Raw genomic sequence first — 17,584 nt, forward strand, 5'->3', positions numbered from 1 at the left:
ATCCTCAGTGGTGTTCTTGTTTTATGTGCATATGTTCCTTATTAATAATTAAGCTGTTTCCTGACATTTACGCTATATTGCTCCCCTCTTGGTGGAATTGATAATTCAGGGTTTTGGCTCATAATTCATAGTTCTGCTTTCATTTCCCTCCTTCTAGTGCCCACCAAAAATGCTTTGAGAGAATTCATGTTGTGATCATACTTTCCAAATCTTCCATCTATGACTATTCTTTTCTGACTGCCCTTAATGCTGAGCTGGGGTTGGGACAGCGTGCATTGGGTTTTGTTAGTGGACGGTGTGCTGGTTCAGCGGTGACTGTCACATATGCTAATCTAAGCTCCGCAAAGTTTGTAAGGTCACATACGTACCGTTTCGTTTTCGAGGCCTTTATACTCCGATTCAGAGCTGCAGCCGAAGCAACGCCTTGGCAACTCAGGCATGTGCGCCTCCTGTCCTGGCAACAGAGGGTGTGTCCTGGGAGACTCTCGGGGGGAGGCTTTAGGTTAGGGCTGAGCTTGCAAGACCATGGGAGATCTAAGCCACCCGTGTGAAGCGTTGCGGGGGCTTGCAGAGGGTGTGAGAAAGGGAGGAGTGAGTTCTGATTAGTCTATAACGTCTGCTTTGTTCTGCGTGGCTCCTAGAGCAGAGGTGGACAGCTCAGTTCATGGGGAGCCGTAGCTCAGGCAGGTTCGCGGTCCGGTTTCTCTTGTAATCGCCTCTAATATCTGGGTGTTAGGTGAATTTTTCGGCCGTCGGTCAGGTGCTGTTTTGAGGAGGCCACCCTGATACTTTGCGGGGCCGGCTAGCCAGAGGTTCCTCTGAGCTGTCAATAACGGATTGCAGGAGGGACTCGTTCTGTAGCCAAGGAGGTTCACTGATGTGTGTAAATGGATGAATAGGTCTATTGAGCATATAATATTTTTGCGTCTGGCTTATTGATCTTTAGGTTTTCCTTGGGGGGTGAGAGAGAGATTAGAAATGACATGGGAGGCATTTACCTAAAAGCTTATTCTCTCAGGCGTGATATTTAGGATACAGCATTCAGCCAAACAGGGAAGGAACACTGTTATGTGTAAACATTACTGTCATTTGTTGTCGGCTGATGTGGGCTGTGTGGAAATGGATCCGAATCACTGTGGCTAGTCTCCTATGCATCCCGGCTCGTTCTGTAGGGATCGTGAAATCATTATCCTGCTTGGGCTTCACCTGCAGTTCAGTGACAGGCTTTCCAGTGTCACTGCCATAGCAACCTGTCTTGTGATACTCTGCTTACATACCAGGTCTGTTGGGGGGGGGGTGTTCTGTGTGCTTCTATGGTGTTCTCGTGACTCAAAGTGTGGCTTACACGTTGAACCTGTTGGTTGAAAGTCACTGTTGTAGCCAGCTAATCAGCTGCATGTGTCTTCTTAGATCATGATTGTTGTCTCTGGTAATTTTGTCCTATGGGAGGCACGTGGTTTGGGTGTAGCCTTCACTGATGGGTGATCTCTGCTGCCCTTTATGGCCCTTCCTTCCGTGGCCATGTTTGCTGCTGGGGATGGTGCCATGTGTAGGATGTCGTACGCCAAACGGGTACTTCCCTGTCAGGGCCTCCCCGCTGAGATCCTGTCGGTTGCCTTATTGGTCAATGCCCCTCCACATATCTTCAGGTCAGGGTTAATCTTCGCTGTAATAATTCACCTTCAGCGGTAATTACAGTTGTAGTATGTTCCCTTATTTTCTAATAAAATGCCACCTAGCTTTTCAACAGAGTGAGACTTATTACCTCCACCCCAGTTCCCCTCCGCCAGTTGGGGTCGTAAATATGAAACGGCAGGAGAATTGCAGCCAGCTCTCAGTGAATTGCATTTTATTGTAATTGGATACAAAACACACTGGGTCTTTGTAAGGCAGCAAGACCAAGTGGTCTGTGATGTCATATTTCATTTTAAATGTAATTTAGTCATATTCTTTGAATTAATCTTTTATCTCCCCGTCCTGCCAACAGCCACCAAGGCAAGATACTATCTGCTTCAGGAATATGAATGCTGAATTGTGCTTCTGCCTTGGTTTGGCATGCTGTGGTGACCCGGTGGCCTACCGAAATGTAACATCCTGTCCCTTTTGGGCCCTGGTGATGCAGCTGGTAGGCAAAGGATGTGCCACTGTGTTTGTAAGCTTTCCAGCTTCGGAGTAAGTGGGTAATCCGAGGAAGAGAGGCTTATTCAGCAACCGGTGAAAGGTTTGAAACACGAACCCTGACAGGGCACTTAATAGGACATCAGACCCTTTGCTTCTGAACAGATATGTGAGTCATCACTGATGATGTGTGCTGAACTCTCCTCCGTGCCTGCTTGGTTTTGTCCTACAGGTCTCACTGCCCAACAGGGACTGCTGTAGGACAAAAAAAAATGGGACAAACAGATACTTTGCAGTCATAACATCTTTCCCAGATGTCCCCTTTTCCAGGCCACTAGGTTAGAGTTGTCTGCTTCATTAAGTAGCCATGACAGAAGGTTAGATTTCCTGTGCCACAAATTCCTTCTGTGCATCAGAGAACAACACAAGATGATGCTTTATACTTCAGTAGACAGAGAAAAATCCCTTATATCCCCTAAGAATGTGGTTATAACTATTTAAAAAATTTTTTTTGGACCATGTGATATTTAGAGATGCACTGCTTGATCGCCCCACGGACCAGAATCAGCCAATTTTCAACGTGCTCGAGTCGGACCAGAGACTGGCTGGTCAGTCTCATGTATTTTCAAAACCAAGCCGGTCTGTTTTACGCATGTGTCACACGTCATACACACAGCGGCACAGGCAATAGCCTCACGGCCACGAGAACACTCAACGAATGCTAGCATGTGTAGATGTTCTTCACTGTGAGTGAAGATGACACAGAGCTTGCAATTCGTAATACATGTAAAGCCAAAGTAAACTGTGGGGGAACCACAACGAAAACACTGTCAATAATAGAGAATCCGAATTGGCAAAAATCTGCATTGACCAGTCACACTTGCAAAAAAAAAAAAAGGAAATTGGAATCGGCCTAGAAAATTGCAACTGGTGCATCTCTAGTAATATTTATTGGTACAGTAAAATCCTGGATTGCGAGCATAATTCGCTACGGAAACTGGCTCGTAATCCAAAGCACTCGTATATCAAAGCAAATTTTCCCAGTAGAAATAATTGAAACTCAGATGATTCGTTCCACAACCCAAAAATATTCCTATGAAAATGATGAATACAAAGTAAAAATACATAAAAGAAATTAGCCTGCACTTTGAAAAGAATCATGGATGGCGTGAGGCAGACGAAAGAGAGGAGAAGAGGAGGGTTATTTTGTAGGACGATTTTCACTATAACTAACGGAATCACTGCTATCTGTTGGCTCACTGGAATCTTTCTTTTTGTGCGACTTTAACAAGGATCCTATCCAGTGACAGCCGGTTTTGCCTCCTGTTCGATTTCGCGGAAATGTGGACATTGCATTGTCGTTAAACAGATTCATCACTCGCACTGATACACCCTTATTTGGGTGGAGCTTTTCTGCTAAATTTTGACTATGAGTGAGGCACACCAACTGAGACACCCGCATGGGAGACGATTACCCACAATCCCGCAGTGAGAGAGAAAAGAACCATCGGCTCAGTTGTGATTATGTGACGCTCGGCAGGCAAAGCGTATGCATAATACTCGTATTGCAAGACCTCGCTCATTTTATCAAGTTAAAATTTATTTAAAATTTTTGCTCCTCTTTTTTCATTTTTGCGGTCCTTTCTTTGATCAGAATAAAAAATACCAGTCACATTTTGGTGCCACTAAGGCAATCATTCCTCCTTCTTTTGTTTTGGCTCCTCTCAGTGGTGTCATAACAATTGTTCTCTTAAATGGGTGAGGGGGACCTCATTAGTGATGGTGATGCTGCAGCAGCTTACCAACCCAAGGGGAATATTTTAGCAACTGCATTTTGGACCGAGGCTCAAAACGCCTGTGTCAGGATGTGGGGCTATAGCACAGCTGCTGGGTGGAGCCTGAAAAGGAAGTGGAGCTTCCAGTTTCATTCAATCAAATGCTCATTAGCTGCCTCATTATCTTAAAATGTTCCTAATTTATTCCTGATAAATATCCATGTCAGCAGAACAAACACCCAGTAATACTACCCCCCCCCCCCCCCCCCCCCACCATCCTCTTGCAGAAAGCTGGCTATGTACAGTCATGTACACCCCCGCTTTCAGAGACTGCTTCCTCTTGAGTCCATAATCCATATTTAGCTTTTTTACCACCGCTGACATTTTTCAAGGAAGCCATGATTGTGTAAAATTGTTAGTGTGTGATGTGTTTTATTACTGGATGGGAATTATCCATAGTATCGTGGTGCTGTAGTGAGAAATTCTGGTCCGCTTTTGCATTCTGCGCCTTAATGATCAGGACTGATTGAGTGAACTTCTATTTGGCTTACATGCTGCCCCCGTGTTTCCTTTGCTCGGTGCTGCTGCTTGTGCATCCTCAGCCATGACAAGGTGTGAGCTTGGAGCTCGCTGCCAGGTCTGACAGCTGCTCCAGCAAGTGTGTGTGTGTGTGTGTGTGTGTGTGTGTGTGTGTGTGTGTGTGTGTGTGTGTGTGTGTGTGTGTGTGTGTGTGTGTGTGTGTGTGTGCGTGTGTGCGTGCGTGCGTGTGCGTGTGCGCGCGTGCGTGCGCGCTTCTACACCTTCCCAGTGTGCTGTTTCCTCGTGTGATACCCAGAGGGCTGTTGACGGAGCTTACCGTTCCAGTAATGTGGTTTGAGCCAACTACAAGAAGAGGTTCCGGCAAGGCCAGGAATGCTGTGTTTGCCGCATTCTCTCATGTCCTTCTCATTCTTCTGATTATTTTGATTGACATCAGTGTGATTTTAAGTCTGCTGTTGCCAAGGAAACTCTTTCCCCACTTCATTTAGCCTGTTTGGACATCCTCTTGTCATTATGAGAATTTGTAGCTGCCATGGGTCACAGCAGAAACCATTTGTAATCCAGTCAATGGCACATATGCTGCTGGTGGGATCAAACCACACCATTGTAACCCTGTAAAACTCTTGCCCTATGGTCAAAACACCCGTAATGGTTTGCCAACATGTTACCCCTAAGTTATTGTATAATTTACTGGTATCATTGGCCCTAACCATTCCAAGGTCAGTTATGAACAAGGAATAATGGATATAGATGTTTGTAAAGTTCTGAAGGGTTCTGTGCTTCTTCACCCTCAGCTAATGGATCCAATTTGCGTTTTTGTGTAGTTTAAGCTCTGTGTGTTTAGGGAGACCGTTTACATGATACTTTCTGGATCTGCATCCATTTTTTTTTTATCTTATTTATGGAGGTGTCACACCTACCATGCATTGATATGTTTTTTTATTAAGTGCCTGACTGACTCTTGTTTATTTTATGTCTGTCATACTGTTATCTGCTTTTTGTAGCCACGTGGACCTACAGTGCACACGACAGCTGGTGTGACGGCATGTCTAACAAGCTTCCTGAGATCAGTGCAGAGATTGCAGCTGGGGTTAGCTTTGGGGGGGGGGGGAGTTCTGTGGCCATGTGTGGTTTGCACACCTCTGATGTCACTAAAGGCTGATGATGACTGTTGTCATGATGGCCTCCTCTGCCTGCGAGGGATTTGTTACTAGAGGAGATGTTTTGCAGAACTTGCCAGCAGTGCCTGGCTGGTGGGGGTGGCAGGTTTCAGGAAAGAGTTCTGTTATGATGCCCGGCCTTCTGCTGATGAGGGGCACCAGGGCATATCATGTCTAGGAGCAAATGAAGCTGCTTTTCTGGTAACAAAACAATTGCGTTGTTCTGAGAATCCACACTGTAAGAGCTCTTTGTGGGTGTCACTCAGAATAATAAAGGTCTATTAGGAGGGTCCATGGACCTAAAAGGTCATTAAGAGGATGAGAAAGAAGCTCAAATTCCTGCATTTAGCGGGAACAATAACCTTTTTCAGGTTGAGGGTTTAAGCTCTACGGTGTCTGACCTTGAATGCCTACCACTACTGCTTTGCCTCATGATCAAAACTCCATGTTGAATTTCCATGTCTGTCTGGGAGAGTGCATTTTGTAGGTCGTAGTGTAGGGCGCGAAAATCTCTAACCCAAGTGTGTAGGCCTGTCGCGATAAACGGTAAATCAATTAATTGCACGATAATTAAAATGAGGTCAATTTTTTTTTCAGCGGCTATAATTTTCATTTGCACACTTGTTTGTTTTCCTCGTGTCTCTCTCTACCAAATGGGAATATCGGCTCTTTTTAGCAAACCGGCTCATTTGGCTCAGCTCACCAAGAAGAGCCGGCTCTTTCGGCTCCTAAACGGCTCTTTTTAAAAAAAACCCGCCCCTCGCTTCGTTTAACCTGATGCTGATTAGCGTGACCTGATTTGAGCTTGTTAAAAATAAGACACTGTCTCGTGAGCAGGCTTTTTCGGAAGACAATGTGTTCCGGCCACTGTCGTCCTTAATGTATAGGCAGCTCAAAAACCCGGACAATTCTATAAACATTAATAAAACGGCTCTTGAACAGGAGCCGGCTCCCATCGATCACTAAAGAGTCGGCTCAAAGAGCCGTCTTGTTCGCGAACGACACATCACTAGTAATGAGGCGTGAACTCTCGTGTCAGTGGGCTCTTTGCACGTCTGCTTCTGCGTTCATGGAAATGCGGCTCGCTCATTTCCGGTCTGTGAAAAATGGCATTGGTTTATACATGCTGTTTACAGGACTTGCCCAAACTTATGATCAACGACGTACATCGCTTTTGTAAATCCTTCTCCAAAGCACAGAGTAAATTAGAGAAGGGCTTTAAGATGTTTGCCTTGTCCATGGATACGAAAGGGAGTCTTATTCATTCAATTTTGTGGCTGGCGTTAGACTGAGACATGAAGAATTAAAAATCGGTTATGATGATCATCCGATTATAATTATCAATTTCGCCCAGGCAGACGTGTTCACTATAAGTGGTAAAGTAAAATGTGGCAATAAATTATATGAATATGATTATATGCAATAAATTATATTTCTTGCTTGGAATTTGCCAGACTAAAGTAGCTATGGATTTGCATACGGCCTGTTGAGGCACCTGCTTTTATTCATATGGAGTGTTTTGTGAATTAGGACCTTTGTAAACAAAAAGTGCTAACTGGCAGTTTTGCCTGTTTTCCCTGTCTGAGTCTAATGTTTAACATTTTAAGGGTGATTTTGTTTATAGAGACTTCATAATCCATTTAATTTATTGTTTTTGGTTGTTTTGTTTATTTTGGATATTAAAAATGTCTTCCAGTTCCAGTGTTCTTAAGAAATTAAAGTTTATTAATCGTTGAAAGGGTGGACTTGCATTAATATGCCATTATTATTACATCAGTTGAAAATGGTTTCACGACGGCAATGTTATCGTTTATCGCAATAATTCCTGGAACAATTAATCGTCCAGCAAAATTTATCGTGACAGGCCTACAAGTGTGTCGGTCCTTGAATTGGTCATTGTTTTGTTTGCCTGAGTCTTGTGTGCCTGGCTGTAATCTGTGTGTACTAAGTCGTGGTCACCACTGTTTGTAGTGACAGTGAATTGTCAACCAGTGGCATGTTGTGGGGGTGTTGTTATGGTTCATGCAGATGACCTCTATGTGATGTTGGACGGTTGAGATGCAGCCACGCAGCAGCTTCTCTTCTCAAGTGTGTTGCATCTGTTGAGGCTGTTTGTGAATCCGCCACATTCTGAGCGAGTGGCTGCTTTTTGTCTTCGGCCAGCCTTGTTCCCAGAAGCACGATCCAGCTCAATGCACACATCAGGCTCCACTCTGTCTATAGGTCCGACACGCTCGCAGTAGACCATGGGGTTTAGTGGGAACGCTGTTGATTTTTCAACACGGTTGACCAGTCAGATTAAATAAGTGCAGATGAAGACCTGACGAAATATCATAGTCAAGAAGTCTCGCTGATGGTGTGAGATAATGAAATATTCCTTATTTTGTACAATTTGCATAGTAAAAAATGTTCTTTGGAGTGGGCGAACATCAGAAGCAGATTGGGCCCCTCTGAGGGGCCCAATGTTGCCGCTCGTCCTATCGGGTTGTCCCTCGTGGCACCCACTGCCCATGGCTTTACCACCCTCTGGCATGCTAAGTAACTGTGGGCTAACCGTGCCTTTATTGCTTGATGTGGGAACTTTGTCAAGGCTTGTGGGGAAGTTAAAACTGCCCCACCCTGATTGAATGTTGTCCCGGGGGTAGACATGCAATGTGAAAAATAAACGGAATCTAATATACAAACAATGCCAGAGAAGATTATATTACGTTGTGCTGTTACACACGTCCTGACATTCCCTCTGTGTCACCGTCATGCTCTTTATCCTCCACTAAGTATTATGTTGTGTAGGTCAAGGTATTTTCAGATCTCTTATTGGCTTATCTAAGACAATCTAATGAATGTATTGCACGAAACATAAGGTGTGGCCCTATAGATGGATGTTTAGTTGCGTAAATTACAGCAGCTTGGATGGATTGTATGTGAAAGAACTTAGTGGAGATGAAACGGACAATGGGCACATTTTTTGATATATTCTATATAGATTTTTTAGGCAGTAGAGAATCCTGTTCTAATGGACTGTGTGTTAGTGAAGCAGAAATGATTCCATGTGTAGGCCTACTATTTTTGGCCTGGTCCCGTGGTGGTGTCTGCCACACGCTGTCCAGCCTACTGTAACGCCTTGTTAATTTCCTTCTGGCCCTTGTCCCCAAGCAGCATCCCTTAAAGCTTGTGCAGACTTGGCAGGGCAAAAAACAACGATCAAATGAAAGCCACATGGAGAGCGCGGCGAAATTCAACAAGCTCCTTGACTGTCCCGCAGGAAAGGGTGTGAAATGGGGCATGATTTGAGACCTGCCACCATAACATGTGCATGGCATCGTGTTTCTGGACAGTTCCACACCCTTGTCACTGAATCTGGGTTTCGGGTGCCGGCTCAGTCGTGTGTCTCTTCATAAATAAAGATGACAGAAATCAAAAGTTAATGGCTAATGGAGTACGTCTCGAGTACGGACCCCACAATGAACTCGGCGTCTGAACCCCGTTGTCCGCCTGTCCACAGCTGTTTTGCCGCCGCCGGCAAAAGTCTGTCATCGGCAGCACTTTGCTTCACTGGAGAACCTGGCTAGTCCCGTTTGGGCATTTCCCTGGGTGCCCTCGGGGACTCGGCATTGTGTGTCGGAGAAGCTCCAGCTCTCTCATTGACAATTGAGCACTAACACAGGAGGTGTGCTCCTCCCACCAGTAGATCTGTGGATAAAAGGGAACCTGGCTGCGCTGTGTTGGTAGGCAACCTGCCGCTGTGAAGTCTATGCAGGAAGTTAATCTGAGAGAGGCTATGCCCTTCTAGTGGGCACCTGTTCAGAGTTTGATACGCAGGTCAAACTGTAGCAGTAATTGTTCAGAATACAAAAAAAGATTGAAACAAGCGTAAAGTTATGCAAGACGCCTCCTAACCCTTGCATTTCTTGGAGATGCTTTCTTACGGCCTGTCCCTGCCCTTCCGGGCCACACCCACAACTCGACACACCCTCTCCCTATTGGTTAATGCACGCTCAGGAATTGGGCCACTGAAACGGGCATGCTTGTCTTGAAGCTTGCAGTAGTGGACAGATGATCTAAGCCTCCCATTATGGGTTGGGTGGAGTCCTGTGAATGTAAAACCTATTGTTTACATGTACAGCAAGCTTTTGTTACCCCTGCTCAGTTTTATGGTGACATGGGGAATCTTTTAAAGTATGTGTGCAACAGTTCTAAAGTGGTGTGTGTGTGTGAAACACACACACACAATATCCTATTGGTATTTTTGACCAAGTCAACATTTCCTATGAATTTGTCTATGATGCAATTTACACTATATCACTATTTAACTGTAGCAGGTGGGCCAAGCAGGTTTGCAGTCAGTCATCTCCTTGGCTGCGCTAACACCCCTCTCCCATGTGTTTTTCCGCAGTGTCCACATGTATAACCACTTGTAAGAAGGCAGCCCCGCCCCCAGTCCCTCCACGCACCACCTCCAAGCCCTTCGTCTCAGTGACGGTGCAGAGCAGCACCGAGTCAGCCCAGGACACCTACCTGGACAGCCAGGACCACAAGAGTGAAGCGAACAGCCAGTCGGGTCGGAGCAACTCCTCGGACAGTCTGAGCAGCGGCACGCGAGCCGGCGGCGCGCCCAAAGGCGCCCAAGTGCAGCTCCCGCTCGCCTCCTGCCGCGACGCCCGTTCACTCCGCAGCCCCCCCGAGGAGCCCAAGCATGTCGCCTTGACAGTTGACGAACCCCGAGCCAACCCCGTGCCTAGACGGAAGCTCTCATCAATCGGCATACAGGTAGGTTCGCGTTTATCATGCTGACCCATCTGACTGCTCGCATGCGCCTCCACGTTTCCGTGGTGACGTTTCCTCTGTTGCCAGGTGGACTGTGCCCTCCCAGCCCAGAGGGAGGAAACCCCCCCATTAAGCAAGTTCCAGTCTATTGGAGTACAAGTAGAGGATAGTTGGCAGTGAGTAAAATATATTTTTATTTCTATTTGCACATTTGTTAGTGTTCGTTAGTCCCACCTGTGCTTTGCCTGCATCCCAAAATGTACAGATCGGTGTGTTCTGCTGTATTGGCAGGTAACCCATATAACACAAATGCCAGTCCCAGGTTTTGTGGTGGTGGGGGGGGGGGGGTGTTGTCAAATCCATCCTGTTTTTTACAGCTATGTTTTGCAGGAGTCCATTGTTTCCCTCAAACCTATTTGCATTGGTTCTCGGAGATGTAAATTTACACGTCTCCTTCCCTTGTTGCCCTCAAACCAGTTTCAGATTTCTCTCCCTTTGAGCCTGACCTTGTGCTCAGTTGTAACACGACCTTTCTATCATCCGCGGGCCACGTGCCGAGTCGCCAGGGGCTGGAAAATGGCCCGTTTCACGACAAGGTCATCCAGAGGTTGTAAAATCCGCAGGTGGCTCACAGAGGAAGTCGTCGGCCCGCATCTGGGCCTCGTTAGCTTGTTAGATCAAGTCTCATTTGGTAGCAGGAACTGCAGGGTTAGCTGATCCTGTCCTATTTCTAGTGCAGTGTTTCCCAACCCAGTCCTCGGGGGAACCCCAGAGAGCCCATATTTTTGCTCCCTCCCAGCTCCCTGCCGGACAGTCCGCTGGGTTGGGAAACATCAGTCTAGTGTGCATTCCCTCTCCATCCATCCATAGGCTCAGCCGGTCCAGCAGCATGGCCTCCAAACCAGAGACAGACTCAGATACACAGGAGATCATCGTCCCCAAACCCGCCATCAAGAACCTGGTGAACAGTGCCTGCCAGTCCACGGACTCGCCGGGTCGGCACAAGCAGGCTGACGCAGACGGCGATGCAAGCGGGGCTCTGCGCCAGTTGTCCGGCCGCATCACCACGCAGAGCGGTTCCACTTCCTTCTCCGAGTCGCTGGACCCTGCACTGGACCCGTCCTCGTTACCGCCGCCCGATCCGTGGCTGGAGAGCGGGAACAACAGCTCCCCCGGTGGGCCGCCGCAGCCCAACGTGCCTGCATGCCGCCGTGACGGCCACTGGTTCCTCAAGCTCCTGCAGGCGGAGACGGCACGCATGGAGGGCTGGTGCCAGCAGATGGAGCAGGAGACCAAAGACCACCAGTTGTCAGAGGAGGGTAAGGACCCCAGAGTGGCCCGTCTTCATTCTGCATCCCTCACTTCAACACATCAGCTTTCCACCCCTCGTGGGCTGGCTGGCAGCCTCATTCTCAGCCCCTTTACAGCTCGGAGTGGTGGCAGTAGACAGAATGAAAGTCAATCAGCTTTGCTCCACACTTCCCAGTCCAGAAGATTTCTAGGGTCTTGCCCTACATTTAAGGATTGTGACTTTGGTTAATACCCCTGTGCGATCTGCACAGCTGAAGTTACAGGGGTAATTTCCCACCTCCTCCCCTTGGCTGACCCCCTTTTCTCCCTCCGCAGTCTTGGGGAAGATCCGCAGCGCAGTGGGCAGCGCCCAGCTACTCATGTCTCAGAAGTTCCAGCAGTTCCGAGGACTCTGCCAGCAGAACTTGGTGAGTAAGACTTCTGGGCACCCCGAGACCCTACAGCATGCAGACAGCCAGCATGTCACCCGGTGACCTCGCAGAAAAAAAGGGCAGTTCTGAAGCAGGCTCGACGTCGATTTCCAGAGGGTTACTGAACAAAACGATTGGGTGTGTCATGTCTGACCTAGTCTGACTAATCTAGCTATCTTTCAAGAACACTAGTTGTATGTTAATGTGAATCTCATGTGAAGTGAAATGGTGTATGAGCTCCCTCTAGTGTTGAGACAACATCTGACCTCTGAGAAGCATTTGATTCTTCCTAGGAAAGGGATGGGCTCTGTATGCTCAGTAACTTGGTACCATATTTTACCTTTTTATTTTTTTTTTACTATCACCATTTTGAACTTCGGCCTTGTATATTTTCTATGACCCGGACAGAACGTCAACGCCAACCCACGGCCTACTGCTCAGGACCTAGCCGGGTTCTGGGACCTGCTGCAGCTCTCCATAGAGGACATCAGCATGAAGTTTGACGAGCTCTACCACCTCAAGTCCAACGACTGGCAGCCGGCTGACTCTGCAGACAAGAAGGTACTGCATTAAAGGGGTGCTTGGCCTCGTGACTGCAGTCGGGGGGGCCCTTTATCGCCGCCCTAGTGAACTTGAATAGGAACATTCCTGCACTCATGTAATAGCCCTTTGCAGTCATTTACATCCTTAGTGAAAAGCGATGCTCTCTTCAGTCACAGTGGCAATGTCAGGATGGAAGCATGTCTGCAGTGGGTTTGAGAGAACATGTTTATGGCAAGATCCTTACAGTCTGGTGCTGCAGGATATTTCCACTGCTACAACCATGTGACATCAATGAACTGTAGTAATGAATAAAAAACAGACTCCTTTTCATTTTAGTGCCATGTGTTAAGTGGCAGTTTTTAACCTTTTAATATGAATGCTGTTTTACATTCATGAATATTTGTCAGCAATGTGCAGGGCTCGTGTGATTTGAGTGTTTTCTCTTGGTCCCTAAGTTCAGTGATTTAGAACAATAATTAATACCTCCATCTCCTATTAGTGTGTGCTGGTCAATTAAGCATGTTCAGGATTAAAAGGTACAAGGAACATCAGATGTACCACTACCCTATTTGAGTTGCATTTTATCCTTTTATATCAAAGTTAGGAAAAATGCCGTTTTGTTTATGTATCAACACTACCGGATTCATGTTATGTTAATGTAATCCTCTCAGGTTTAAAACGTAGTAAAGATATCATGTATTTTTTGTGAAATCCAAATAGGAATTGTAGTGTTGAGTTGCCTTCGCATTCTAGCTGTTTTTCATCATTTCCTGCTCTCTCTATGTCCTCCCTTGTCCTCTTACAGGAGGACAAGAAGCAGCCACCCCCCGTGCCAAAGAAGCCGGTGAAGGCCAGGCCGGCAACGGCGAAGGAGAAGGCCACGGACGCCGCAGACAAGCAGCGGCAGGAGGCCCGCAAGAGGTTGATGGCGGCCAAGCGGGCAGCCTCGGGCAGGCAGAACTCAGCCACGGAGAGCGCGGACAGTATCGAGATCTACGTCCCCGAGGCCCAGACACGGCTCTGAGGAGCGGCGGGGAGGCCCGGGTCCAGGCCCAGGTCCACCGCCTCGCCGAGGACACGGGGGGTAGGGCCGGTCCCTGGCGGCACAGAACGGGAAATTGAAATCACTTCTGGGAAATACGTGCACAAAAAACAAAATGTGTAAATAAACTCCTTTTACTTGGTTGCCACGAAGAAAAAAAAAAACCTCAAGACTTTGATATTATTATTATTATTATTATTATTATTGATGACGATAATGTTATATTGTTATCTTCTAATCTATATCAGACGGTCTTAAATATCATAATATCTTGCATAGGGGCTCTCCTCCCACATGGATGTTGACGTTCCTCTTTCCAGCTGCAACACCCCCCCCCCCACACACACACACACACACACTACTGCCACACAGATGGCAGTTGAATGCCACCCCACGCATCCCTTTACAATAGAATGTGTGCATCCTCATACACACACACACACACACACACAATATGGCCTATGCTCAGCTATGATCTTTGTCTTCCTGTAAGCAGTACCTGCCAGCTTCCGGGTGCCTCTGCTACAGGGGAGGGTGTAAAGCAGACCGACAGAACAGTAGGACCAATTGCAGATCAGACTGGGGGAGGGAATATATAGTGTGACATTACTTATCTGTATGCAGGAAAAATCTTTTTTTTTTTTTTTATTTCAGACTGACAGAGCTGTAGGACCAATCAGAGACCCCATCTGATGGACCTTGTCAGTATGTGGAAGGATTTAAGAAGCTGTAGAACCAATCAAATGGGCCAAAACAAACACTGCAACACGCTGTATTATTGTATGTACATCCAAACTGACAGCTGTAGGATGGCAGAAGGAGGAAAACCGCTGTGATCCTTTTTTAATTCACCCAATCAAGCTTCTAGCTTCTCACATCCTTTCAGCACAGTCTTTATCATTTTTGCATCTTGTTTTGCTGTATTCATCCCACTCTGCTGTCACAGTTGCAGGAATGGCGCCACACTCTTCATTTTCACATCCCGTGTCCTTCAGCTCTTCAGAGAGATGTGGCTCCTTCACAGCCACAACCCATTGGGATACGTTTAGTTTGTTTCGTGATGTGCCCGTCCCTATCATACGTGCATCGCAAACTCCGCCCTCATTAAAATCACTTCCATTACAGCTATGCTAGGGTCTGGCCAATGATTTTCTGATTGAAAGTTTGCCACGTTCCCATTGTTGCACTAGATGCGTTTCCAGCTGGAAACAAATGTAGATGCATTGCAACTGTGGAAGATGCTTATGTTTGTCTACTTTCGAAAATGTCAACCAGGAGTGCGTCTCCCAGCACTGCCTATGTTGATCCCTGGTTATACAAGGCCACCCATGTTCCAGACAGTTCCAGTGCATCAGCAACAAGGCAGTTCATTCACGTATGCCCCGGACTCTTGGTCATTTTCACAGGCCACAGTAGTGTCTGTGTGTGTACCACGTGCCATTCATTCCTCTCGGTTTTAATCACCAGAAAAGAATGGGACAACTAGGATAGATTTGGGTGCGAGTACCAGAATATGGACCAATAAATGAATTTTTTTTTTCTGTAATTGATGCATTTTTTTTTTTTATGTTTCAGAAGCTGTCTGTGTGTGAGTGAGACTTAACGTTTTGTCCTCGGTGATCAGAACAGGTTGTCCTCACGTAATATCCATGCAGTATGGTTTGTTAGCAGGCTGTGTAGCAGGAGCTGGTAGGGACCCGTGTATCTTGTGGAATCAGAGACCCCTGGACCCATTGTACACCATGTGTACGGTTGTTCAGCAATGGCGCGGTCAACCTAACCGCCTAACCGGCACTGGATCTACCGGTTGAGCCTCCTCCCCTAGTCGAGGGAGTTATTACCGTTGTAAATTAGGACATACTGTGATCATCCAGGACCAGAGTACAGAAGACATGCCCAAGCCCTCAAAGTAGTGGATATGCAGCCAGAACTACACATCATACTACCTGACAGACACCCAAGGATGAAGTGAACATCAGTATCAAGTGTCTGTGCATAAATTTCAACGTTGGCCAGACATTCCACTGTCCAAAGCTTCCACTAGCCTAGAAGGTTCTGACATTCCTCCAGCTGTGCGCGTGTTTATGTGTAACTTCCAGTGATCCCCTGGACTTGGCCACGAAAATGCATGACGCAGCCACTCAATCGTTTCCACTGGCAAGTCATGTGCAAATATTTTTGTAGCGGCTCCTCGGAAAAGCAGTTACGCTATGCTAGGATTCATCTGGAAAACGGCTACATCGACATGAAAACTATCCCTGTGTGTTTATAATGTCTTCATAAAGTCCGTCATTTTTATATTGTGTTTCTGCGTTTTAGAAACGGCGTTGTAGGTTTATCCTAATTGGCGCATTGCCGATGTGATAAGATTTGGAATGAAGTTGGCTCCCTCTGGTGGTGACTTTGCAGATGAATTTAAATTTCAACGCTGTCAGGTGGCTTTGTCTCTACATAACACGTCGGTTTTTCTTTTGAATGTGATCAGGTATTGCAGCAGTTATATGGTTTAGCCAAGAAAAAGAGGAGATATAGCTAATAGTTCTGATTTTTTTTAAATTATTTTTAGGGTCTCTTTAGGGGGTATAATCATCTAACTTTGGAACCTGTGCTGTAAAATTTCATATTTAGGCATCCCTCAGTTGCAAGCGCAGCATGCCTGGTTTTTGTAGACACGCGATTTGATTCTCGCCACATCTGCTTCATTGATAGTGGCGTCTAAATTACCCTGGGTTGCATTCTTTGATGTGTTGTCACAGTATGTTCTCACACACATACACTCTGCAGTCTGGGTTTTACAATATGTGTATATATAGTTTTCCTAAAATCACCCAAATAAATCCGGTTTATGTTTTAATGTGCAGTTCTGCCGAGCCATTTGCTTTTGTGTCTGTCTTTTCCCCCCCAACTGAAACATCATTGTGTTGCCAAAGTCTATTAGGAAGGTAGCATACCAGGGGAAGCTAATTGTTTCCAGCAATTTTACAGCACCAGTGCAGATACTGAATGGGCCTTCCTCTGGGTCACAGTTTACCCAGTAAATGCCATGACTGTAAATTTTGGCCACGAGCTGAAGGAATCACTGCACAGAAGTGCTTCCCTCTGGTGTGGTCCATTTCCCTTAGAAATGTTTTCTTCTGATTTTCCATCCAGAGACCACACAGCCATGCATGACTCCATGTTTGCATTCCATCTGACATGTATAACTGCCCCACCCGGAGCCTGTCCCTTTCACGTCGGCCCTTTTCGGTCACCTAGTGCTATTTGTCTTTTTTAATTCACAGGAATGCCATCCTGGAAATAATCCAGGATGTATTGTAGCAGGTCCCCGCAGCTCTTAAATTTTACATTTATGGGCCTATTATTAAACATAAACATTTACAGTGCTGGTTCATCCATTTGTTAAATGGCAGTACAGTAGTACCCTTTTGGGTTACAAATTCATGTACTCTGAAGCATGTGTCTTGGGCCTGTCTCTGTTATCTGCGCGAGCCAGGGTCAGCTGCCTCTCTCCACTTAAGCTAGAAGCACTCTTGGTTACAGTCTCTTCATCTCTTGTATTCCCTGGCCTTTGGTGAATACCTGTGGTTTTAGCATCAGGCCACTACAGACACTTTTTGGTATGTGAGCCAATAACTCAAAAACCATTTGACTGATCTTTTTCTAACTTTGCTGAGGCATATTGGGGGAGGGGCAGAATTTAACTGATTAAATTTTGACATCGATCGTCACAAACTGAGGTGATGCTGTTGAGTGGCAGCAAAGGGAAGGGTGAAAACGGATGCCGTCTGACACTGAATGTGAAGTCAAAACGTACCCGAGTCCTATTACTGCTTCACAAACACATCATATGGATGAAGATCTACACGTGGTTTCATTTTCAGACAAAATGCCGTTAAAGTACCAGTGTTATGTGGCAGCTGT

At 46.4% G+C, this 17,584-nt stretch overlaps 1 protein-coding gene across 5 annotated transcripts in view; it reads left to right on the forward strand.

Moving 5' to 3' along the window:
* Positions 1–15,209, forward strand: part of LOC125725519 (disks large-associated protein 4-like) — a 126,213-nt gene extending 111,004 nt beyond the window's left edge. For 4 of the 5 annotated variants that reach the window (XM_049002484.1, XM_049002486.1, XM_049002487.1 and 1 more), the window contains 6 exons: positions 9,987–10,360; positions 10,445–10,533; positions 11,228–11,676; positions 11,984–12,075; positions 12,487–12,639; positions 13,427–15,209. In XM_049002484.1, coding sequence (XP_048858441.1) covers positions 9,987–10,360; positions 10,445–10,533; positions 11,228–11,676; positions 11,984–12,075; positions 12,487–12,639; positions 13,427–13,645 — 1,376 coding nt within the window. In that variant the 3' untranslated portion in view covers positions 13,646–15,209. The remainder of the gene's footprint in view (positions 1–9,986; positions 10,361–10,444; positions 10,534–11,227; positions 11,677–11,983; positions 12,076–12,486; positions 12,640–13,426) is intronic. The other variant, XR_007387519.1, reaches the window with a different exon arrangement.
* Positions 15,210–17,584: the final 2,375 nt, after the last annotated feature.

Source organism: Brienomyrus brachyistius, unplaced genomic scaffold, assembly GCF_023856365.1.
Source record: "Brienomyrus brachyistius isolate T26 unplaced genomic scaffold, BBRACH_0.4 scaffold68, whole genome shotgun sequence".
NCBI lineage: Eukaryota > Metazoa > Chordata > Actinopteri > Osteoglossiformes > Mormyridae > Brienomyrus > Brienomyrus brachyistius.